The sequence below is a fragment of the Desarmillaria tabescens genome (assembly GCF_030435595.1).
Source record: "Desarmillaria tabescens strain CCBAS 213 chromosome Unknown EV420scaffold_28, whole genome shotgun sequence".
NCBI lineage: Eukaryota > Fungi > Basidiomycota > Agaricomycetes > Agaricales > Physalacriaceae > Desarmillaria > Desarmillaria tabescens.
In genome coordinates this window covers 460067-484117 of record NW_026848327.1, presented here as the reverse complement: position 1 = coordinate 484117, position 24051 = coordinate 460067, and the positions used below count along the sequence as shown (strand labels likewise).

The 24051-nt window shown below is 48.5% G+C and overlaps 6 protein-coding genes across 6 annotated transcripts; 3 read left to right on the top strand and 3 right to left on the bottom strand.

Annotated features, from left to right (window-relative positions):
* Nucleotides 1–391: 391 nt before the first annotated feature.
* EV420DRAFT_1645339 (uncharacterized protein) lies at nucleotides 392–1696 on the bottom strand (the record flags this gene model as incomplete). The annotated part of the gene is made up of 4 exons (XM_060477764.1): nucleotides 392–687; nucleotides 723–1196; nucleotides 1246–1508; nucleotides 1554–1696. 4 exons carry the CDS (start codon nucleotides 1694–1696, stop codon nucleotides 392–394), a joined length of 1176 nt encoding a protein of 391 aa, XP_060328498.1.
* A 506-nt stretch (nucleotides 1697–2202) lies between these two features.
* Nucleotides 2203–4149, top strand: EV420DRAFT_1630293 (natural resistance-associated macrophage protein; the record flags this gene model as incomplete). Its single annotated transcript, XM_060476111.1, has 5 exons — nucleotides 2203–2706; nucleotides 2763–2859; nucleotides 2912–3179; nucleotides 3208–3348; nucleotides 3371–4149. The coding sequence occupies exons 1-5, from the start codon at nucleotides 2609–2611 to the stop codon at nucleotides 4147–4149; spliced, it is 1383 nt and encodes a 460-aa protein (XP_060328497.1). The 5' UTR covers nucleotides 2203–2608.
* A 6357-nt stretch (nucleotides 4150–10506) lies between these two features.
* EV420DRAFT_1481816 (uncharacterized protein) lies at nucleotides 10507–11139 on the top strand (the record flags this gene model as incomplete). Its single annotated transcript, XM_060469816.1, has 3 exons — nucleotides 10507–10748; nucleotides 10794–10959; nucleotides 11029–11139. The coding sequence occupies 3 exons, from the start codon at nucleotides 10507–10509 to the stop codon at nucleotides 11137–11139; spliced, it is 519 nt and encodes a 172-aa protein (XP_060328496.1).
* A 1589-nt stretch (nucleotides 11140–12728) lies between these two features.
* On the top strand, nucleotides 12729–13470 carry EV420DRAFT_1273265 (uncharacterized protein; the record flags this gene model as incomplete). The annotated part of the gene is made up of 3 exons (XM_060467752.1): nucleotides 12729–12874; nucleotides 13065–13179; nucleotides 13243–13470. 3 exons carry the CDS (start codon nucleotides 12729–12731, stop codon nucleotides 13468–13470), a joined length of 489 nt encoding a protein of 162 aa, XP_060328495.1.
* Nucleotides 13471–13761: 291 nt separating this feature from the next.
* On the bottom strand, nucleotides 13762–16378 carry EV420DRAFT_1645335 (uncharacterized protein; the record flags this gene model as incomplete). Its single annotated transcript, XM_060477763.1, has 5 exons — nucleotides 13762–14853; nucleotides 14908–14913; nucleotides 14972–15132; nucleotides 15179–15577; nucleotides 15625–16378. The coding sequence occupies 5 exons, from the start codon at nucleotides 16376–16378 to the stop codon at nucleotides 13762–13764; spliced, it is 2412 nt and encodes an 803-aa protein (XP_060328494.1).
* A 2545-nt stretch (nucleotides 16379–18923) lies between these two features.
* EV420DRAFT_1481813 (putative transporter of the NRAMP family) lies at nucleotides 18924–20453 on the bottom strand (the record flags this gene model as incomplete). Its single annotated transcript, XM_060469815.1, has 3 exons — nucleotides 18924–20159; nucleotides 20212–20308; nucleotides 20356–20453. The coding sequence occupies 3 exons, from the start codon at nucleotides 20451–20453 to the stop codon at nucleotides 18924–18926; spliced, it is 1431 nt and encodes a 476-aa protein (XP_060328493.1).
* Nucleotides 20454–24051: the final 3598 nt, after the last annotated feature.

Genomic DNA, 24051 nt, shown 5'->3' with positions numbered 1-24051 from the left:
GCACATCGTACATGACACCGTGAATGAATCGTAGCATATTATCTGTTCATTATACATGGCGCAGGCATAGAGCGCACTCGGACTTACGAAGCGATTTGAACCCGTTTAGATTGTCAAGTTCACGTCCAACCAGAGCTCTTTGCTGACTTCCATAAGTAAGCCAGTAAGTCGCACACAATTCTCGGACCACCCTGAAATAGGTCATGGAAAAATCAGCGAAGAATAGCAGAAGAAGTTGCAGCATCATAACTCTAAGCTCCGGATAAAATTTGGACAGCAAGCGACGAAATTCCGGGTTGTTTATAGAAGTGAATAGTACCGAGTTTCTGAAGAGAGTTAGAGTCACTGTGATACTACGATTGTACGCATTGTAATACCGTTCTTTACCACGTTAACCCCGTTTCTCCCACTCAACAAACAAACAGACGTCACCATAGATGTACGCCAATGACGCCTCGTTCCCATAGGCGACATAGCCCGTTTCGATCACATTCAAATTCCGACCTGTGTCTGTAACCCACACTATGTTTTCCCCATACTTCTCTTGGACTGTATGCATAGACTCCTCCATCGCACCATTGATATCCTCCACCTCGAGATTAAAATATGGCGCCTCCCTGCCCACAAAGAGTCGTTCCCCGTCTTCTTCACGGTACAGCACTCGCAGCATCACGTTCAGCCCAAGTTCTGTGCACGCAGAAGTAAATTGCCGCCGTCACTACCCTTGAGGTTCCTAACGAGGGATTGGACAGAACCATTGTACCCCAGCGGGTATTGATGGTTCAGCCCGAAGGCTAGGCAGCCACCATCCGGCAGGAACGTCTCGTCCTCGATCAATCGCTTCAGTGCGGCCTTCAGTATCGTATGCTTGGCATCCGGCACAGGCCCAGCAGCGAAGAATCTAGGAGCTCTTTCAAAGTAGAGGTTATACGTGAGCGTGATGCGCGCGCCAGAAGTTACAGGTAAAACTTCATGCTCGACATCGCTGTAGAAGGCGACATAGGCAATTGAAGGCGAGGTGGGGGAACTGCTTGCAAGAATTGTGCCCGCGTCGAAGGTGTAAGATTCCGAGTCCTTTTGATGTTTAAGGGTAAGCGCCCCACCCGTGTGTTGGGTAGGGAACACAATGACAAGCGAGCCAAACATGTTCGGGGCACGCGGAGTGTCTTTGTGAGCCTTGAAGAACGCGCCTTTGCCTACAAGTTGGTTAATGACTGGTTGAAATCAGGGTGAGATTTGCCTCACCATAGACATTGAGCTTATATGGCTCAGCTCTAATGACACGTTGTTCTGCTTGCTTGCCTTCGATTAGTTCATGGTGAATCTTTCCCAGGATAGGTGTGTTGCAGAGCTCGAAAGAGGTAGCAAAGTGTGAAAGATCGAGTTTTTCTGCCTTGCGGTAGGTCTCGTCCAACACCGTCTCGTTACCGCGTCCAAACGGAGCTGGGTCGCATGCCTTGTGAAGGTGAATGAGGTCATCTTGAGTAGCGGCGGCAAAGTTGAGCGAGCTGAAAAGGGGTCAGATAGTTGTATATTAACAGAAGAACGCGTACTTGGCCACGTTGTCTGCATCGCGGAAATACAGGTAACACTGGTCGGGAGGAATCTCACACACACCGCTGGTGTACATGCTCGTAGTCAGAGCAGCACGAATGCGCTCGATGGCGGGATTATCATAGGGGTCTGTGGAATCCATGGTGGACGTGAGTGAAGGAAGTGAGACCGACTGTCTGGCTTTATATGTATCGAGGCGGCCCCTCTATCAGAACGTGAATTACCTTTATGGGAATTTCCGCCTCCAAGGTGACTGCACAAAAGAGTCTTAGTCGAAGCCGGTATCCGACGCTCTTCAATTGAGATTCGCCACGACATTCCCGTGTCGCGTCTTCATCTGAGTCGTAGATTGGTCGTAGAACACGAGACCGCGACTGAGTCAGAAACGTTGCCGAGAGCAGAAGAGACAAACACAAGATGAAAGGTGTCATTATTGCCAGCCAACCAGTGTAGCGTAAGAAACAAAATCGAGATGCCAAGTTTTAGTAACTCCAGTTCTGCAAGCGTCAGCGCAAGAGTTCTATAAAAGTTGGTAGAAAGACAAAAAGATGGCATTCTATCCATCCCAGGACTGTGACTCGGTGAAATACCGGGAGGAACAGTGTCTTGCTTTGGTTAATCCTGGTTAATCGCTCCTACTTAACTTTCAAAACGGTATCGAATCGCTCAGAGGCTTCCTTTCTTGCACGCCATGCGGTGGGTGGGCTATAATACATCCACTTTGTTTACCCCGTATACAAGTTCTTGACAGAATGACATGCATCATCGCAGCATCGATTACTTGAAGTTACTCTTGAAGTCGTGAGCAGAAACCAAAACAGGGAATCCCGAGCTATCCCGACGTCCTGCACATCGATATTCCACGTGAAGTCCCTAAAACTTCCGAGCTGACGGAGGAACCCACATCCTCGGGACGGCACGTGCTAAGTTGGCGGTATACCACTAACTCGTTTCTCGGGGGCGTCATGTATTCCACAATACTGGGTTCCTGCTCTCTGGTTCTCCTCATTTCTGGTCCTGTATATGGCCGCAGCGACTCCCCACCTTCACCCCAATGGCCATCACTGTCAAATCGTTCTCGACGACATTGTGGACTCACGCCAAAAAGCACACAGGCGTCGGGCTTGTATGTGCAGTAGCCTATTTTGATCCGTGAGTACCTTTTCCCTGAAATTTCCCAGCTCTAACGAACCTTCTTATCTTTCCAGAGGCAACTGGGGTGTTGATCTCCAAGCAGGGTCGTCGTACGGATATCGACTGCTTTTCGTCGTTCTCCTGGCTGGACTCTTCGCTGTGTTCTTCCAGGTACGTTAGTGGTTGACTGGCTGGATATATGCGTGCTGATTCCATCGATTAGGTATCCGCTCATCGACTGGGATGTGTAACTGGCCTTGACTTGGCCTCTCACTGCCGGGTGCTGCTTCATCCTCGCCCTGTAACCCGGTACCTACTCCTATACCCACTTTACATTCTGTCGGAGACAGCAATCGTAGCGACAGACCTGGCAGAACTGCTCGGGTCAGCGATCGCCTTATGTCTGCTCTTTCCTGCTCTCAAAATATGGCACGGCGTGCTGATCACCGCGTTCGACGTCCTTTTCATCCTCGCTCTCGGTGATCCCCTTCGTGGACGGACCCGTGCGCATTTTCGAAGTCATTATAGCCGCACTGGTAATTGCTGTCCTGATTTGCATGTGCATCATCATTGCCCGTGTGGACGTCCACTGGCCCGATGCTTTTCTTGGATATGTGCCTTCAAAGTACATATTCAAAAATGGTGCTCTGTATACGTCAGGTGGGTATCCTCGGGGCCACAGTCATGCCACATAGTCTCTTTCTTGGATCAGCGCTAGCAACGCAGGACCGTGTGGCGGCTAAGACTGCTGAGGAAGAAAGGGAGAAGCCGGAGAAGCTCTGGCAACGGATCCGGGCCGCTTTCCACATGGCGCCCATTTCCCCACCGCAGACATTAACTAACAACTCGCTCTCTTTCATCAAGCTACACCTATATCACGGCATCGCCGATGTCGTCCTCTCACTTCTCTGTTTTGCGGTAGTAATTAATTCCCTCATCCTCATCCTCGCAGGCGCTACCCTTCCCGCCACCGCACAAACTGCTTCCCTTTTTGACGCGTATGATCTTATCCGCACAGCCGTCTCTCCCTCTGCTGCCACCCTCTTTGCCCTCGCTCTCCTGTTTTCTGGACAGTCTTCATCCCTCATTGCCACTGTTGCAGGCCAAGCTGTGTCAGAGGGATTCCTGAACATTCGCTTGTCACCCGTTTTCAGACGGCTTATCACCCGCCTGCTATCCCTCGTACCAGCGCTCACGGTCGCAGTTGCAATAGGCAGAAATGGAATCGACACCCTCCTCGTCGCATCCCAGGTCGTTTTGTCCATTGTTTTGCCCTTCATCGTCTTTCCACTTTTGTGGTTGACGAGTAACAAACGCGTCATGTCGGCGAAAAATGATGATGGAGGCTCCGTGAATTTCAGCAATAGTATACCTACTACGTTGCTAGGGGCAGCGATCTGGCTCCTTGTTGTAGCGGCGAACATTTATGTTCTTGTTAGTTTGGGTATGGAGACATCGTGACGCTGTTATTTCCTAGATGCTAATACGAAAAGGCTTCTCACCTCTTTTTGGCAACTGGCGAATCATGATCTTGGCTTTGCCGCCGTCGAATATCGTCTATCACGGATTCCAACCTCGGCATCATCTAATGGAACGTCCGGCAAGACACCCTCAACCCACCATCGCTTTCTTATTCATTTCCTTCATCTGCTTCAATGTCTAGGCTGGTAAAGTACGTAAGGCGGCTACCGTCTCAAAATATCGCATAAGGCACGAGCCAGGTTCGATAAGTTCGATCATTGACTCGGACTACGCGGCTGATCTGCAGGCTATCGTCGAACATAGCTCTATTTTGGCGGTTACATCGTATTTGATTTTACTCGATGTACTCTGATCACCTTGCAAGAGCTCGACCAAACTGACATATACTTATACCAGCCAGTACATCACTTCATGTGCGTGTCTAGTCTGCAATCATATGCGTTATTGAAAGTTATAAGCAATTTGGTGGACTGGCCATGATATTTGAAGATTAGTAGGATATGCTTGATCGTGCGTGTTTGGATACAAGTACTCTAAGTACTCGAATTTCATATAGTACAGCTCGTTCGCCGCTTTCTTTTTTTTTCACGGGATTCGGTGACCGGGTTCAAGTGCACGTCTGAGCCAGGAACTTTTGGCCAAGTCGGATATATTGGTATCGGAACACATCATAACTGCAAGCTACTGCACGGCGAAGGCTGATAAGTTAGAGCTGAATGATGTTTCGGCCAAAAATACGCGCTGAGATATAGCCAGTTTAAAATCATCTGAACCGACTCGCGGACAGCTACAAGCCAGAATCCGTCCAGCGGCAAAGGCAAATGGAGAAGGAACCGATGATCATGGTAACAGCATTGTTTTAATTGATACCGACAACCGATTCAGCAGGCAGAACGAACCGATAGGGTTTACCGCCGGTTTCACTGGGTTCCCACGCCATGTTACCTGCCAGTTATCTGCCATGCCCATACTGGGCAGGTGGGCCCCACGCATTCAACAATTTATTTTGAGGTCGTTTCTTCATTGACCCTCATAAGTCTTGTATATATAAATTGAATATATTCATATAAACCATGCAGTAAAAATTTGTGGCTCAAAACGCGATGAGGATAACGCTATTCACTCAAGACGCAATTCCCCGCCAAAGTTATCTGCCATCAGCCCCTATAGTTATCTACCATCATCCCGAGTTTCACCTGCGCGACTGTTCTTTCTCTACTCCTGTCGTGTATTCTGTCCCTAGTCACGTTGCTTAGTTGCTACTATCATAGTGATGTGTTTGTGTCAGTCTGGTATGTTCTTTTTGTGATATAATGTGGGTATACATGCTGAAAGAACTTCTTTTCATAAATAGCTCGCATTTTTCATTTTTCAAGCTCTGTCTCCTGCAGCATGGCATGTCCAAGCGGTGTGAAGGATGGACCAAGACCAGACAATGCTCCAAGGAGAGGACAGCCACCAAAGCCGCGAGATATTCCATCCCAGGAGGAAAATGGTCAGTATGTCTCATTCCAGAGTTCAGATATTCTACTCACTGTATGCAACATCTGTAGACTCGGATGCCAACGACGAATACGAATTTAATGATGAGGAGTACTCGGAGGAGTTTTTGAGGAGGCTAGATAAGGCTGAAAGCAATGTCATAGCCAGTAAGTTGATTCTCCTTTCAATTTCGGAGTTTTTCCTGATTTTCTGGCTGCCTCTTAATGCAGAGCTCAAGTGATTGAAAGCAGAAGCAGACACCTGCAAGAAATGTCTTGTAGACCTGCAGGAGGCTGCGAATCATCCGCTTAGCTGTACAAACCATTCTTTTTCATTGCAACATGGGATACTCATATTTTCCTATAGAACCATTCTTTAATCTACTTGCAGGACCCCTCTCTGATGCGGCGAGTGACGAGGATGAGCACTTGGACTCCCAAAACAAAGCTGAGACACCACACATCAGTCGCAATACCGGGGATGAGCCAGCGGCACAAAGACATAATGCAAATGACGAACCTGGAGGTATGTCGCACCTTTGAAGTTTCCTTGTAAAAAATTGAGACATTTTTCACTAGCGTGGTTCGATAAGCCAAAATATATGCAAGACTGGCTGTACCGGTACTTTGCTACAGTTATACACCCGCTTATCCACAATAAAAATGGCAGCAAGATCCTGCTTGCACCGCCAACATTCACAGAATCTAAACCTTATGCCCTGCCAATGCTCTGGATCCGTTCTCCAGAATCTGTCATGTCTCTCTCTGTGCATCAGTTTGAGCCCACCCTTCTCTTCCGCCTACGTGTCTTGCTTTGGCTTGTACATTTCTTTGTCAATGTATTATCTTGTCCCCAATGCGGAAAACCACTTGAAAAGAATGGCACGCTGCCATCTCGTCATGTCATAGACCTCGAAGATTCATTCTACATCATCACATGGGCATATTATTGCCAGCAGGACTGCCACTCACATTTCCACAGGTGGAGCCAGCATCTTCTAAACTCATTACCCCCGTATGTGCATATGGCTTTTCCTGCTGTGCTCTCCCACAAAATAGGCCTGTCATGCAACGTTGTCAGTACTCTCCATGTTGGCAATCAGCATAAGATGGGACCATCCGGTGTTCACTCACTACTGTTCGAAATGCACACCTGTCGATTCAATGTAATACAGCTCCAGTATTTAGAGTCAATCTTTGAGCAGCTTCAGACTCGAGAATCAGCCAATGCTGATTTGCGCAATTACTTTGATGCCTCTATGAAAGTCCCTTTGATCGGAAATTTCAGTGATGTAGATGGCTATGGTGGCTTCATTCCCGGTGAATGCTATCTTACCGCCATGCTAAGTAAAGCCATTGAACGGGATGAAGCTGATGCCAACCAGCATACATCTTTACTTGAACCAGACCAGCTGGCTATTGATGACTCGCACAAGGTCTGCCAAGGCATATAAACTCAACACAAGTAACAACTGGCTGCGACAGTGACAGGGCTGAGCTCTGCCTGTTCTTCCTCCAACCACTCAAGAAGCTTGCTGCTCCTTCTTTGCTCAGATATGCATTTTCTCTGTGAATGCAAGTGCTGATGGCAAAGGCAGAGTTGATTATGAAGCATTTGCTCAGGAATGGAACCGGACAGCAGATGGAACTGAGCATGTTTATGTCTCTCCGGAGGTCCTGGCTGCATATTTAAAATCATGGGAGAAAGCAAACAATATCCGAGCAATGGTGGACTTGATGTCTGATGGGCTTGAAGAAGTACGTCGCAGCAGTGAAGTATTTGCAGCTGCAGATCTTCCATTCCCAGATTATTTGGCTGGAGATGTGTCATTCACTCATCCAAGTCAAGATGTGGTTGAAATAGATTCAGAACAGTCACTCCCTCTGAATTTTTCAATTTCGACAGCTCCCGCTGCTTCGCATTCTTCCTGATTTACTGATACACTGATATCCACCCATCCCACAAGCGGCGGCACACCTCGATACACTCCATCCCCTGCACCTATCCCTGCTACATTTGATGAGCTTCCTACAAGTCCTCATCCAATTCCTGCATCCCATACTGAACCGGCCCAAAATCAGCCACTGGGCGAGCCTCAATCGGATTCCCTGTCCATAGTTGTTAGAAACAGCAGTTCCAGCAGCCATCAGCACATGGACATGGAAAGAGAGAGCAAGAGAAGATGTACCGTACCCACAGAGGAGAGGAAACGCCATAATATCCATAGCTGTCGACGCTGCCGCAATGAGACTTGCCCTGGAGGTAATGACATTTTGTGGTGTCAGATTGCATGCACTGTACCTTGCCGATGGTGCGGGAGACTGGATGAATGTCGGGGCGTCGATGGAGGGAAAAAATGCACGGCCCCCCGGGCTTGAATTAGTGTATGTCGAGGCAGAGAGTGAGGCAAATGAACGGCGATCAGTGTTGTCTCTTAAATATAACATGAACAAACAAACGTCGGTGGTCGCCCATTTTGGCACGCGAAATCTTTCTTTTTTTATTCTTTTTCTCCTTTTGGGACCTCCGACACCCAGTGAAATGGACGGAAAACCACCGATAGCCCTGATAACAGCATTGCTTTAATTGATACCGACAAACCGATTCAGTAGAACGAAGGACAAGGCTGTCTCCGCACGATTATATAGAAGAACCTTGTGCGCAGCTGACCCCTTCAGGCAGGGACGACTCAGGCATGTGCATCTGCCCAAGGTTACGACGCTGTTCAAGATACGAGATGACTAGAAGTCCCACCATATAGCCATGGTTGACCGGTGAGCCCGATATGTCTATATAGCAAATGATTCGGTTCACTTCTACATAAACCGTTGCCAATGGATCCCTCTCATTATCCGGATGTCTGATCTACATACGAATTCTCCGTAGACCGACTCCGAGTCCCTTCCTTTCATCTAAGGCTGGTTCTTTACGACATTTATATCAAGGGAGAGTGTCTATAGGCTCAACATGCGATACAATGTATTGCATGTCGGTTTTAGCGGTATGCATCTGCTGTTTCATCAGATTGTACATCGTCTACAAGATTTCTGGCAGAATTCAGCGACAAACGTGACCCCTTAGACGTGGACACGCCATCGTACCGTGGTAGGTATTTTATAGTCTCAAGGGATGTAAAAGGAAGACCATGAAGATATCCACAAGAAAGGGAACGGTTAGCAGCTTCGGCCTTAGCCTGCGGGTTTAGCTCTGACAAGTTCTGTGGTCCTGCTTCCTTCCCTTCCTGGATAGACACGAGCGTCGTCTTGTTGAAGTTACGGCCGAGAAGTGGGTGCTAAATCAATGCTAAATTGTCAGCCGCGGGACTGGACCTGGACTGGACTGTTTCGTTGTCGCCTATTAGCGCTCTCAGGAAGAGCTTCAGATCGCCTGAGGCACGATGGAAGGTGTGAGAACGGCTCCGATATGGTTTGCATCGCCTGCGACAGTCGAACTTGTCGAACTCGAATGCTTTATTGTGATACCATCACCACTTTAAAGCATCGGCAGATAAGTAGCAGTTCACCGACTCGATCGATCAGAGTCGGCTAGAGTGGGTTGAATGTGAAAAAGAGTCGAGACACACGCACGAGCCACAGGCACTGCTACTTATAATTAGATATCTGGTTCGGTCCGAGTCCTAATAGTCCGTGTCGTGATTGTGATATAAATATGTGGGCCCATTGGTGTACACAGTGCACACGTAGCCGGAAGGTCCGTAAGGCCATGAAACACGAGATCGCACTATTCGGAAAGATTCCCAGTGTCCTCGAATGATACCCCGTTGCTGCCATCCCGCTTATGTTTGTTTGGTCTGAATACTGCATTTTGTAGTGAAATTAACATCTTAATGCTGTTTTTCGAATTGAATAATGACATCAAAGAAAAAAGTTTTTCGTTTGGGCGACTTTCAATGACATCATCAGGCCATGCATCGAGGCCTGTGTTGCGCGAAAGCGTTCACCGTCAGTGACATTATCACTCATTGTAAACTAATTTTCTTTAGACCTGTAACCGATCGTCTTGAATGGGAGGCAGCTCACAGGTCTAATTTTTTTATTTGCAGTGTCATCGTTTTCGAAAATGGCAGTAAGTACTCTATCATAGTCGTCACACTAGTCAGCGGAGGGCGGTGGAAACGAAGACAGCATCCATGTCAAGCAAGACGAAGGTATATGATGAATCTGAACGAACAATCGATATATTAGCTGTAGAATAGATCTAATCGGACCTGCATCTTGTACATGAAGGGACCCTAACTTTTAATCACGGGTGCTATTTATTCAACACCCTCGAATCTTGCGCTGACTTCGGCTTCCAGGGCCTAAAGGTTTCCGATATCAATCTGAGGGAACGCTATGCTGCATGGAACTTGTCACCTATGGAACATGGGTGCTGTATTACTGAAGTTACTATTGCTCGGCGTGGTTTTGCCCAATAAGATCAAAGAGGTGTTCTTGTTCCTGGCTGAGCGGTTTGAGCTACGAACGAGCCCACAAGCATCGAAGGAGAGTCATAGGGAGCTATTAACACCGCATGGGATCAATTACCGTCTTCGCGAGAGTGATGGAAGGAACAGAAAAAAGCTACTCAGACGACAACCGTGATGCGATTATTTGCGCTTTCAAACCAGGCTCCGTGACTGATCTTCAAAACCGCCGAAGTTGGCATCAAGTCCATAGTTTCTCCGCTACGCCATTTAGTAAAAGCTTCTATGACCTCAGGGTTTGAACTGCGGACTTCTTCGAGCTGGCGAGCTGGGTCGTTCAGATGTCGTTTTGATTGCCTATAAATACTTCCCCCCGACCTGCATCCTCCAGAAGGGACAGGAAGTACCTCCTAGCTTTTAACCACCCCATGGATTTCAAACACATCGACCCCGAACTTATCATCACTGCCATTTCTTCGTGGGGCTCCCCTCTGTCCATCGCCGCCGTTGTCTTCCTCATGTTACGACTCTTCATACATCCACTGATCCCACCGTTTACGCCTGGTCACATACTCAGCGAGGGCGAGTACATGATGGAAGAAATTATGCATTTGTTCGAAGACCATCTTGAAGAACTGGCCGACACTGGGTTATATAGTCGCTTCACAATGTATGTTCTTCAACCCGTATGATATTTATTATTTTGACGTTACAGAGACAGCCTCAGAAACAGGAGGCATCTTCTGGGTCAAAGTATTGAAGAAGCGAACGAGGAAGCTGGCCTCTCCTCCTCGTACACATACATCACGAAAGTGGTAGCTTATTGGAAGGAATCCAAACAGTGTCGGCAAGAGCTGAAGGCGCTGCGACGAGAGATACAGGTGGGTTGGGGATGTAAACATTTTATACAATCAAAACTCACGAGGGTGGTTTCAGAACGTCATTGATAGCGACAGACGTGGAAATTTAAGACCCGGAAGGACCAGTCCTGGCGTAATGCGTCGAAGGAATCACGCAAGCCTGGTAGGCGCTGCACGTCGATTCATGGGAGCATGGTCTGACTTAAAGCAATAACAGGCTTAGACACCCACCTCGATGTCTGGGGTTTTGTAGTGTTGGACGACAAATTTATCTTAAATGTTCATTAAAGTATATTAGTAGTATATTAGCAGACCGTATATTGAGTAGCAAATACTTGCCAATCGTAATGGGGAGATGGATTGCATCTTTTCCCTATGGCCTGCTCATACGGCCTTCTGTTGGCACCATTATTTGTGCATGGCATTATTAACGACCGGCATTTTACCGCATACGAAGAGTGAAGGCTGTAACAACTTGTTGAAGCACATTGCCGAACCCGCTCTAAGATCAACAAGCCTTTGATCATAGAAGCTATCGTTAATTGCCTTCTTGACTGTATGTCCTGTTCGTCAAGGGACCTGACCGTCCTAATGAGGATGGAACTCCGGAACCGCACGGGTATTGAACGATATGGCAACAGCCACGCTCCGTGCCAAGAGGTATGAGAGTCTATGAGAACAGTACCAGACGTGACATGGAATGGACACGAACAGCACTTGGATGTAACTTCGGAAAGCGGGCAAGGAACGTCGCTGGAATACAGCCCCCAAAGTGTTGATTGAACTCGCTTTGACTCGAGACCGACGGCAATCCGATTTAGTACTTAAGGGCAGGCTGAGCCACCATTTGGCTCGGCTCGTCTAGACCTGTAACCGGTCGTCTTCTATATATAGAAGACGACCGGTTACAGGTCTACGGCTCGTCCACAAGTTCCCACGTTAAGTTCATCTCTACCTTTAGTAATAGACTCTCCCTTTCTGCCAACTGCGTTCCCCTTTCTTCGTCTCTGCCATTTTCTTTGCAGCTGTCGCCAGCCACACTTTATATCTGTTGCTGTCGATTTATTGTGTGTTACATCGGTCAATGCCCGTCCATCTTGCATCACAGTCTTACCCTTGTCCTCTTGTTTCAACAAGAGAGAAATATTACAATGACAACAGACATATAAACATCGATCGGTAGTCCTTTGCCTACGGAGTATCCATACCTTGCCATCCACTAGGCAGCATGCTCGTATTCGGGCCATACCACACCTCGACCTCTAGAACTGATGGACCCCCTAGGTATACCTTCAATCTTTTGACATGAGCATCATGGTTATTTCTAGTACAGTGCCCAGCGATTCATAACAGGAATGTGGACAACTTCCCTGCTACGGTCGCTCTCCTCACGTCGCTCTTTCTGCCAAGTTGTCGAAGACGCCTCCTTCCCAGCTGTCCGATTGTTCTCATACTGAAGCCTACTGCCTTTGATAACATGGGACAGGAAAAGCCTATCCTCGTAGTTCGCTACTCCCCATCGCACTGTTCAATATCGTGTTTCTATTTCCCCTTCCTTTTCATATTACTGTTCTAACACCTTCACCATGCCACAGTACCTTCTCCGTTCAGCTGCACAAGTCAGAGGATCCGGATTCCACCCTATCACTCGTCTACTCCAACAGACACAGACGTGTAGTATCTCTAATGTTCGTGGCGCCTCTGACATTCTGTCCTCCACGTTAACACATGTGTGTAAATAGCTGGGCCCTGAGGATACACTTGTATCTGGACTTGAACGCTTCCAGTACATGTTTACTGATTCCTTTCTCTGTCCTCTGCTAGAACAGTGCCGGGAGGCTAAGGCAGAAGCGTACAAAGCCCTTACCAAGGCAGGTTATGTTAACTGTTTCTTTTGGGAGCAGCCGATTGTATCGGGTAACCATGATTCTTTTCAGTAAGTTATCCGCCAATTCAACAAACTTGAGAGCCCGACGCATATTCTTGCAGACATGTGAACAACGTCCGCTACGGTAAGCTCAGTACCTCACCTAACGGGACCAATTATACTGATTGCGACCTTACTGATCAGTCCGATACTTCGAATCGGTATGGTATCCCATGTTCTGTGCTGTCACATATTGAAGAAAGCAGAGTCGCCTCTACTGGATGAGGCGCATCGGCCACCGAATTGGCGGACCGTCCGTCGCAGAAGCTATGATTCGGGGCCGAGGTGTTTCTCTCATTCTTATATCCATCGAAGTCCGATGCCGACGCCTTTTTTCTTCGACCATTTCATAAAAAAACACTAACTCTGTGTCGCAGCTGATATTAGCGTACAGACCTGTTGCGTCGGATAATATGGACCCAGCCGCTTTTCATTTAGAAGCTTCGGCCTTTTCCCTCCGCCAACGCGCAATGGTGATCCATGTCAAGGAGGTCTTGGTGTGGTACGATTATGGTGCGCTGAAGAAGTGCGTTCCGGAGGACAGGTATATCCAGGCTGTCTGGAACAAAGAACCTGCTGGCTCAAAAATAGAGTCTGGGCAGTAGGTTTACAGACGTACGTCACGATAGACTTACAGCGCCGTCTTGTTACCATTCTTGCGATTACATCGTGGAGGAAGCAAGAATAAGAACCTACCTTCTCCATCGTCGTCTTGAATATTCTTTGATAACCGAAACGTAGCTTGAACATACCCAATCCAAATGTCACCACGCGCCGGTCCCACGTTTTTGTACATCTCGTCCCAGCTTGTTTCGCTAGAGATGATATTAAATAATGCCACAGCTGAACCGAAAGCAAATGCACAAAACCAAATGATAAATGATACAGATATGACTCTACTTCTCCGCCGCCTCGACCTGCCTCAATAGCACCCTCAGCTCCTCAATACACTCTTCCAGACACCTCTTCACTTCCCTCGCATTATCCAGCAAGGGCCTAATGTTCTCCGGGGTCATCGCCACCGCAGGAGTCGGTGGCATCGACCGTACGGAGCCAGATTTTAGCACCCCCTTGCCTTTGATGTCTAATGGCGGAAGGGACGGCGGTCTGGTAGATCCATTCACATGTCCATCAGGCGGATGAGATGCCGACCCATTCGGAAGTGGTGGAACCACAGTCGACGGTCCAGGCTGCGAAAACCGATTCGACCTTGCTTCCTCCTCAACATTCGATAGCCGATTCTTCACACGAATCGTATCCACGTGCTCTTCCCGATCGTCAAAATGATCCCATCCATAATCTGAACTCGTCGTAGGTACTAACGACAAGTTAAGATTACTTTTACTCGCATCTGCACCGCCAGTCACACTGCTCGATTTGGAACTCGAGGTTTTGCTCGATCCAATCCGGAAGATAGATGCGAGCGAGGGTCTTCGTGGACTCGATGCAGGTTTTCCATGTCCATTCGATAGAGAAGAATAGGACTCGTAGGGCTCAGTCGACGTCTTAGCGCGTCGACGACCGTACGTTGGAAGTCTGGCATGAGGGTACAAATGACCATCATTACCATTCGAGTGCAGTGATGCCTTTGATTGATTTGCGCTCTGACGCTGATCATGATTATGGTCGTGATGATGATGTTCGTGATTGTGCTGATGCCATTTCAAAGCCTTCAGCGCGTCTCTCAGCCCTCCCAGACCAAGCCTACTCCCCCGTCTTTTCTTCCTAGCATCATCCTCGGGGGCTTGGCTCGATGAGTCTTCTGACTGCGACGGGAGTGTTATAGTGCTGTCTCCCCAGCGCCATTCGCGGTTGATTGTAGTTGGATGCTGGGATTGCTGGGATTGAGGGGAAGCCAGCATCTCGTGCAATAGGTGCAGTTGACGTTGGCTGAGATCGTGTCGACCAGTAGAAGCGCGCCAGGCAGGAGAGGGCGAGGCTATGGGCAGGGCAAGTGGGCGGCGGTGGTGGAGGTTCATCTTCTTTTCCTACAGTCATTGTAGTGGCTATGGCAGGGGCGCTGACGCTCGTTGATGGCGCACCAGTCCCTAAATCAACGAGAAGTTCAGCACATTCCCAAGCAATTCGATATTTCGAATTGATGACATAGTATTCCGCTGCGAGATGTTTCGCGTTGGATTTTGATCGTCCTCGGGGACGGAAAACAGGAATAGAGGGCGAAGACGAAGGAGGTGGAGGGGGCTGAGCGAGAAGAGGGTCGAGTTTAGTAACAAGAGCCTGGTAGGTGTTTTGCAGGGCTTTGAGCTCTGATAATGTTTCAGTATATTGAAATACGTGCCAACAAAATCATACCGTCAACGCTCTGTGCAAACTCCCTGACCAGGCCTAGATCTCTGCGTAGGCCGACTTGTGCTTGAGCTACGCGAGGGGGAATCTTAAGGTCACCCAGAGAATTACGTCGTGTTACAGGCGCGGTGCTCGGAGCGGCGGTCCGTCCTAGTGAAGCCACCTTTGATGGAGACGGTAGTAGCTCCACCGAGGGAATGTCAGGACCTGAAGTACCAGGAGTACCAATAGATATACCCCGTTTATGCTTGCCCCCGAGACTTAAGCGTCGAACATTGCCCATCCAACTACGGCTACCTTCTTTTGGGGTTGGTGTTGAATTCAGCTCAGCCTCCATGTCTGCGGGTAATCCTGACATTGATTTTCGTTTATTTACTGAAGGAGAATGAGCGAACCATGAAGTATCTGTGGACTCGTTAGGCAGAATAAAGCAGAATAGATGTAGAACGCACCGTGTCGTTCGTCACGGACGACCTCGGCGGGCGTCGCGCTCGCTCGTTTTCGTCTGAGGCCCCACTTTGACTTGACGCTCCCAATTCTCGCCAGGACGGTTGGCGAAGTCGGAGGATCATCATCCTTCTCTCGTGCCGCCGGTAATTCCTCCTCGCTGAACTCTTGCATCTCAAACATTCCCATCGTCTCCGGAGGCCGGCTCTTCTTCTTCAATCTTCGTCGAGCGATAGGCGGTGAGGGTGGTAGATGTGATAGGGTCGAGGCAGACGTCCGAGAGAACGTTGGCCGGAGGTGAGTAGATGAGTTGTTGGCATGGTATGACGGAGCGGAGAAGAGCGAGGCGGTGGGTGAGTGCAGCAGCGACGAAGGAAGTGGCGGCACTGGTGGCGGCGGTGTCGACGGCTTTCGCGACGAACGAGCAGTGAGGGTACGGTCCTCGCTGTCCCATAAACCAAAGTCGTCCTCGTCGGAGGAGAGTTCGTGTGACGTCCGTCGGGGTGGCGCTGTACTGGTGCTGGGCACTGGCTCGTCGAGCTCGAACTCGTCGTCCCAAATTTCAGGCTCCATCGACGGCGACGGCGGCGACGACGAGGAAGCTGTTGCAGTTTTACCGCGTTGTTGGGGGTTGTTGATCGTCGGCCCTGAAACGGACAGTTTGAGTGACGGTGCTTCTTTACCTTCGATCCTCACGACGTCCACAAATCGGACCATGCGTGGTTTGGTGAAGGGCGACTGCATCAGAAAAAGGAACATTGGAGGGACAGACACAAGCAAGTATCCCAATTATTATCCTTCCCTTTTATCTTGTCTTGACTCTGAAACTCGCTTCTTTGTTCAGAATACAGCTTGGACCAAGTCAAAGTCAAAGCTAATGCGCTAATTAATGCATCAATGGGCGCCGCTCACCGAATCCGGCCAGGCATCGTCAACAACGGACTGCTCTACCGACGACGTGATGACCTTGCTCATGGCAATGGAAGCGCCGTCGTGAGTTAGTACCGTTGTCTGCGATCAGCGGACGGTACGTTGAGCTTGCTCATTGGTGTACAAGCCTACTGTACACTATCCGAATATTGTTCTTGCGTTTGTTTGCTACTTCACCGCCACCGAACAATAATTAGACATGTATGATGATCGTCGACGTCGGTCAATGCCACGCTCACCAGTATCGACGTCGATATCTCCTTAAATCCAGCGATCGATCTATGTTTTGTTCAGTGCAAGGTACTGAACTGTCCATTGGCACCAACTATATTATGTTTGATGTCATATCCACAGTGATCTGCTCGTCTAGCGCTATACATTCCCAGTTGCACGCATGGCGAATGACAAGCAAGCTCTTCGTTCAATTCCCCATAATTCGGCTCTCTTCATAAAGTACTGTTGATTCTGCTAGACAACAGTAACGAACGAATACGCTAACCTTTGAGCGGAGACAATGCGATTCCTAGCTCAAGCAGGTGCCATACGTAGTATCTGAAGGACAATCTGATACTACTTAACTGGTGTCCTGCTATGAGACCAGCATGAAAAATATTTACAGTCTACGTGGCGCTTCTGCTCTGTTGATAAAGTACGGGCGACGCGAACAGACGAGTGTAGCATGAGGTGCATGCCTTCGTACTATCTGAAAAAACTCAGGTATTCCTTCGGCACCCACATCTCTAAAGCACTCTATTTGAAGTAGTCGGTCTGCATTCATTTATCTCTTCTCGAAGTCGATGCTTAATCCTTAATCACCAAGGACTGAATTGTTAACATGTCAATCTCCTAACTCGCAAGCACTAGAGCGTCTCGGAGGCGACTGTACTCAAGTCGCATACGTCGATGGTGTTGTCTTCTGATACATATTCTTTTTTTCTCTCGAGGAACTCCACGGTCAGCTGGATGTCTGGAATAAAGGAGCCGTCGGACGGCACCAATTGCTCTCCAGCGATACCTGATAACAGATCTTCAATCTCTTGGATTCAATTACCAACCCTATTTCACTTGGAATATTGATGTCAGCGATACAAATCAATCCCACAATTCACACCTCCAAGCAACGCCACGTCCATTCCCTCCTGTCATATGGTCGGCTCCGTCGCCGTGTTTTTGTCCTAGCGACTATCGCTCCTTCATTCCGAAGGGATCGGTTTGGGTTGGGCCCTTCGGTTCACGGGATGAACGGCTAATCACATGAAGACCAAGAGTATTCTCTTCAGCTCCATGTCCTGCAGACGTCGTACGGGAAGTGGGATGAGGCGACGAGAAAGCACCGGTGTCACGGCAGCGAATATTTGCACAATTTCGCGAGAGGGATAGTCAAGAGTGACGTATCTATCAGAGGCAAAGCCTTCCTGTTCCCAGGACACTTATTATGTTCTGTGTTTCTCCACCGCGCTAGGTATCGCCCATGCGTCTTTAGCAGGTCCTGATTTTGATAAAGCCCGGAGACACGCGCTGATGCCGCGATGGGAATTTGCCATTCTTAATCTAGTCTCTTACAAGGCTCGTGTCTGATGTCATAATGTTTGTAGACCAGACTCGGATTGAAGGATTCGTAGTATAAAGATCAAACCGCTCATTGATACGTTTACATGGATTGCAAAGGATCTCTCTTCCTGCATGCAAACAATAGACATTTTCGACCATAATCGATAACCACCGAACAGGCTATGGATATCTTATGCCATTTGTCTTTTCTGTTCGGCGAGTTTCCTGACGCGAGGGGTCCACTACTCCTTGATCTACGTTTGTATAATTCGACTTTACACTGTTACTGATGCATATGTGTTAATCCGGCTTCGATCAATTCCGTGAAAAAAGAAGAGTGATGATTGACTTGTTTACCTGATACTTGAGTGCACCAAACGCATAAGGCTTCCAAAGTTACGGATCGCATGAAGCAAAAAAATAATACACGATTAACAGATCCACTTTGTGCGATGATTAATTAGGAAGAAAAGTAGTATTTTTATGAGCAACACGGAAGAAACAGCCACAAAAATCAGCTAAGAACAGTGATCAAAAAGGAGGTTACAAATTACAAGTGATCCGGAAAGAAGAACTGGAGTCCCGTTTCTGTATGTAGAACATACATTAGATAGTTGGAGGAGAAAGTGACGGTGGGTCCTGCCCAGGGCAATCTTGTCAGATATCCCGTTAATGATATCGAGGCTGAAACTCTGTGCAGTCCCTATGATACACCGTACTCGAGCGCTGCAAAGCCAAGGTCATGATTCGCAAGCGTGTTACCCATTGGATGACGGACGCAAAGGCAAAAAGCCTTTGTATTAACGTCTGGGGTATGACGGAACTACGCAACCCCCAAGCCCAAGCTAACAAGAACGTAAACGTTCGCCGCTACAACGAGGAGCAAAATCGCCGCCCCCAGCAACGTAATAGGTATACTATTGCTGAAATTCACGGAGCCTCCATCATCATTTTTCGCCGACATCACACGTTTGTTACTCGTCAACCATAACAGTGGAAAGACGATGAAGGGCAAGACGATAGACAAAACAACCTGGGATGCGACGAGGAGGGTGTCAATTCCACTTCTGCCTATTGCTATTGCGACCGTAAGCGCTGGTACGAGAGATAGCAGGCGGGTGATAAGCCGTCTGAACACGGGTGACAAGCGAATGTTCAGGAAACCTTCTGACACGGCTTGGCCTGCGACGGTGGCGATAAGGGATGAAGACTGTCCGGAGAAGAGGAGTGCTAGGGCAAAGAGGGTGGCAGCAGAGGGAGAGACGGCTGTGCGGATAAGATCATACGCGTCAAAAAGGGAGGCGGTTTGTGCAGTGGCGGGAAGGGTAGCACCTGCGAGAATGAGGATGAGGGAATTAATTACGATCGCAAAACAGAAGAGCGAGAGGACGAGATCGGCAATGCCGTGATACAGGTGTAACTTGATGAAAGAGAGCGAGTTGTTAGTTAATGTCTGCGGTGGGGAAATGGGCGTCAGGCGGAAGACGGATCGAATCCGTTGCCGGAGCTTCTCCGGTTCCTCTTCCTCTTCCTCTACAGATATGGCTGCGACACGGTCCTGCGTTGCTAGCGCCGAGCCAAGAAAGAGACCATGCGGCATGACAGTCGCTCCGAGGATACCTACCGACGTATACAGAGCACCATTTTTGAATACGTATTTTGAAGGCAGGTATCCAAGAAAAGCATTGGGCCAGTGGACGTCCACGCGAGCAATGATGATACACATGCAAATCAGGACGGCGATTACCAGTGCAGCGATAATGAATTCGAAGACGCGCACGGGTCGTCCGCGAAGGGGATCACCGAAAGCGAGGATTAAAAGGACGTCGAATGCAGTGATCAGCACGCCGTGCCATATTTCGAGAGCGGGAAAGAGCAGACATAAGGCAATCGCTGACCCGAGCAGCTCTGCCAGGTCTGTCGCTACGATAGCCGCCTCGGAGAGAATGTAGAGGGGATACAGGAATAGGTACCGGGTCACAGGGCGAGGGTAAAGCAGCACCCGACAGTGCGACGCCAAGTCAAGGCCAGTTACGCATCCCAGTCGATGAGCTGACACCTAACCAATGAAATCAACATGCATATACGCAGCCAGTAAATAGCCAACGCACCTGGAAGAATACAGCGAATAGTCCAGCTAGGAGGACGACAAAAAGCAGTCGGTATCCGTACGACGACCCTGCTTGGAGATCGACACCCCAATTGCCTCTGGAAGGATTGTCAGAGCTGGGAAATTTTAGGGAAAAGATACACACGGATCAAAATAGGCTACTGCACATACAAGCCCGACGCCTGTGTGCTTTTTGGCGTGAGTCCACAACGTCGTCGAGAATGATTTGATGGTGGTGGCCATTGAGGTGAAGGTGGGGAGTCGCTGCGGTCATATACAAGAGCAGAATGAGGTGAACCAGAGAGCAGGTACTCAGAAATGTGGAATACATGAGGCCTCCGAGCAACGACTCAGCGGTAGGCCTTTAAATGAATGAATCGATACTAGTAAGAGCTACTCCGAAAGCAGTAGTACAGAATAAGAAGTCACTATTTTGTTGCCAGGTTATACTGAGAAACGCAGCTGGACACAAGCGGTAGTCCTGGGTAGGTAAATTTTGGTAATCTCAACTGTCGTCAAATAGATGTTAGGCCCATACCATGACAGAGCCTGTACGGCATAACCGAGTCCTACGTATGCCAGTCTATCTGGAGTATTATAGCACTGACGGCGGACCCTGAGAGCGATGACGCAGCATGAAACACATCGGTACTTCGGAGACGGCGCCAGGTTATCATCTTGTGGGCGTGGTGCGTATCGTCGAGCCATTCGTTTGGCCCTGGTGACGATGCGATCTCGTCGAAGATAAATCAAACAAAGGTCGACAGCGAAACAAATCTTGGTTTCTCGATGACGGCGGGGACGATAAGAAATCAAAGATCATGAGAATTATATGCTGCAAGCATACACAGGGTGAACGATAGAACGCAAAGGAATATACACAGTCAGTTTAAAAGTTATGAGGAAATTATTACGTTACCAGCAATAGACACCAGAGTGTAGTCTCAAGTTCATAGAATCATAGTCTGCCAATCTAGAAGGTATGATTTAGTGCCTGAATCAGAAGGGACATAACCCGACATCGTACACCACACTGAAGATATTCTTCAAGGAGGGCCATCGATCAGAGGAAGTTCTTGTTGTGTCGCTTTCCTGCACTTCCAAAATTCGTCATCCGGTCCTTCAGTTTACCTTTGTCGCTGTTACAATGATATCCTGGGTCCTTGTGTCTCTGGGTGGGTTTGTGCTCCGAGGAAGATAGCAGCCGATAGTCCACAATCCAGCACGGTTAGTTATTACGGTGTTATAACGTTCTTGAGCGACATGTTACATAGTCTTGACATAGCCAGGTAGAGCCAGGTAGAGTAACGAAAATGCCCTAGGAAAAGTAAAGTTGAAAAGGAAGACCAAGTATCAAGAAAAGTTAGTAGAAACCAGAAAAGTTGAGACTAGGTTGTGTATTGCCTAAAGTGGTGTATCAAGAAATTCTCACGCGTCTATCTACAGAAGAAATTACGGCAACAGCCGTGATTTCACAATCTACGAACTGCGCGAGTAAGTATCCCATAAGACTCAGAAGACTGGATTGATTTATTCTATCGTAGACAGAAAACGATACAAACCTGTTGTCGGGAAGACTGGACGCTAAGATGCTGGACGTAGCATGAGGTGCATGCCTTCACTGAAACAACTCCTGTATCCCTTCGGCACCCACGTCTCTACTAGAAGCACTTCATTTGAAGTAGGCGGTCAGCATTCATTTATCTTTTTGATGCTTAATCATTCATGTCCAAAGACTGAATTGTTAGCATGTCGATCTCCTAACTCGCAAACACCGAGGCGCCCTGGAGGGGACTGCGCATATGTCGACAATGTCGTCGACGTCTCTTGATACATATTCTCTGTTCCTTCGAGGGACTCTGCCGTGAATTGGAGGTCTGGAATAGAGGAGCTGGATGTAACCGTCCTGATAACAGATCCTCAATCACCCTGGATACAATCACCCCACTTCATTTCACTCTGAAATATTGATGCCACTCTCACGTCCAAGCAACGCTGCGTCCATTCCCTCTTTCCACATGGCTCCGTCGTTATTTCTCTGCCCTGGCCATCATTGCTTCTTCATTCCGGCGAGGGGATCAAATTCAGAACGATGGCGCAATGGGAATCTACCGTTCTTCATCTAGACTCCATCAAAGACATATCACGACGCTCATAGACTCGACTCGAATGGAAAGATTCGTAGTACGAAGATAAAGCTGCCAATGGATGCGCCTAGAGCGCAAAGGATGTCTTTTCAATGTGTAAGCCAACACGGATATCGATCGAAGCGTCGGGCCAAGCCGTCGATGCAGTGCAGCAATGGATGTGATCGACATTTTTCGCTTATAAACACCGAGGAGGAGGGGCGGTTCGGGAGGAAGCCCTGAGCTGGGACTTCCGCTGGTTCCACGCGGTTCCACCGCCATCTAGACCCTATTGGATACCGACGTTAGACTTCAGAGTCTCGGATGGGGATTCCTAGGGTTTTTCCTCTTGTATGATCTACAGGCAGCCCAGGAACCCAGAACATTCACCAGAGAAGAAGAACGGAGGAGGATCATTTCTGGAGGGAAATGGCTAACGATGAAGGGGTCCACTACCCACTCCCATTTTGTCGGCCGATATATAGTCGCTAACCCGTGCCCGAACGGAGTGGCGGTGGGCGGCTTACCGAAATCGGCCCCACTGAATGTCCCGCAAAGCCTAAGGACCCCCTCTCAGCCTAAGCCCTCAAGACACACCCAAGTTTGGCGCTACTCCGAAATGCGGTGGCACTAAATAAGAAGACATTATCTTGTTGCCAAGTTATGCTGAGAGACGGTGTACGGGACTAGTGGACACGAGCGGTAGTCCCGGGTAGGTAAGTTTTGGTAAGCTTGACTGCGATCAAGTAGATGTCAGACTTACACCGTGACAGAGCATGACAATGATAAGCAAGAGCAACAGGACTGAATTTTAATGAGCCCTCTTACACAGAAACGCTAGTGGAAACCTATCTAGCATGTCTATGTTTGGACACTGCTGAGGTTTGCGGGCCGGTTGCTCCAAGGTCGTATTCTGGGAATGTCGATTAGAGACCACTGAAGAGCGTTTTCTAGGTAGGTTTTTCAATCCATCAGTCAATTCACGGATGTGGCTCTAAGCGGGTCTTGCAGCCCTGTGGTTTCCAGGGAATATACCCCACTTTCCCATCATTTCATGCTTCTGGAAGATGATTCTGACTTATTTTTCCCATCTGAATCATGAAAGATAGTGTGATGCGTCGTCGCCGGAGCATTCTTGTAAGGAAGTGTGGTCATTTTCCATGTGGAAGCACGAAGCTTCACAATGGTAAGCATTCAATATTCATCAGACGTCACATCAGCCTTCCGTTGAACTGGAATTTATCTCCCACCGGGTCATGCTTCTCATCACGTCGTGATTACGGAAAATACTCTCCTAATCCAAATGTACCATGCTTGAGTACCAAGTATACTTTGACAGGCTCGGATACGTTCGGACGTAGAATGGGCATCGGATTACATCGGCTACTTACCTCCCAACCCGTCCTTCGACACCGGCGAACTAAATTTCCCTTTTTATCCTCTATTAATAAATGTCTAGGCCTGCAGGTGGCGGCTAGCGATGTTTAGTTCCTTGCGGCTGGGTACTCGAACCATTTTCGATCAAGCTTCTTATCAGCTAACCGTACCTAAACGTTAATGCCTTACACCTGCCATCTTCGCGTAGCACATGGTCTTCACCTAGAATACCCATGCAGTCAACCCACACCCCTCAAACAGGAACTTTCTCCCTCCTGAATACGAGATCAATCACTGTCGATTGTTTTTTGCGCAAGGCCTCGCGGCGGCTTCCCGTA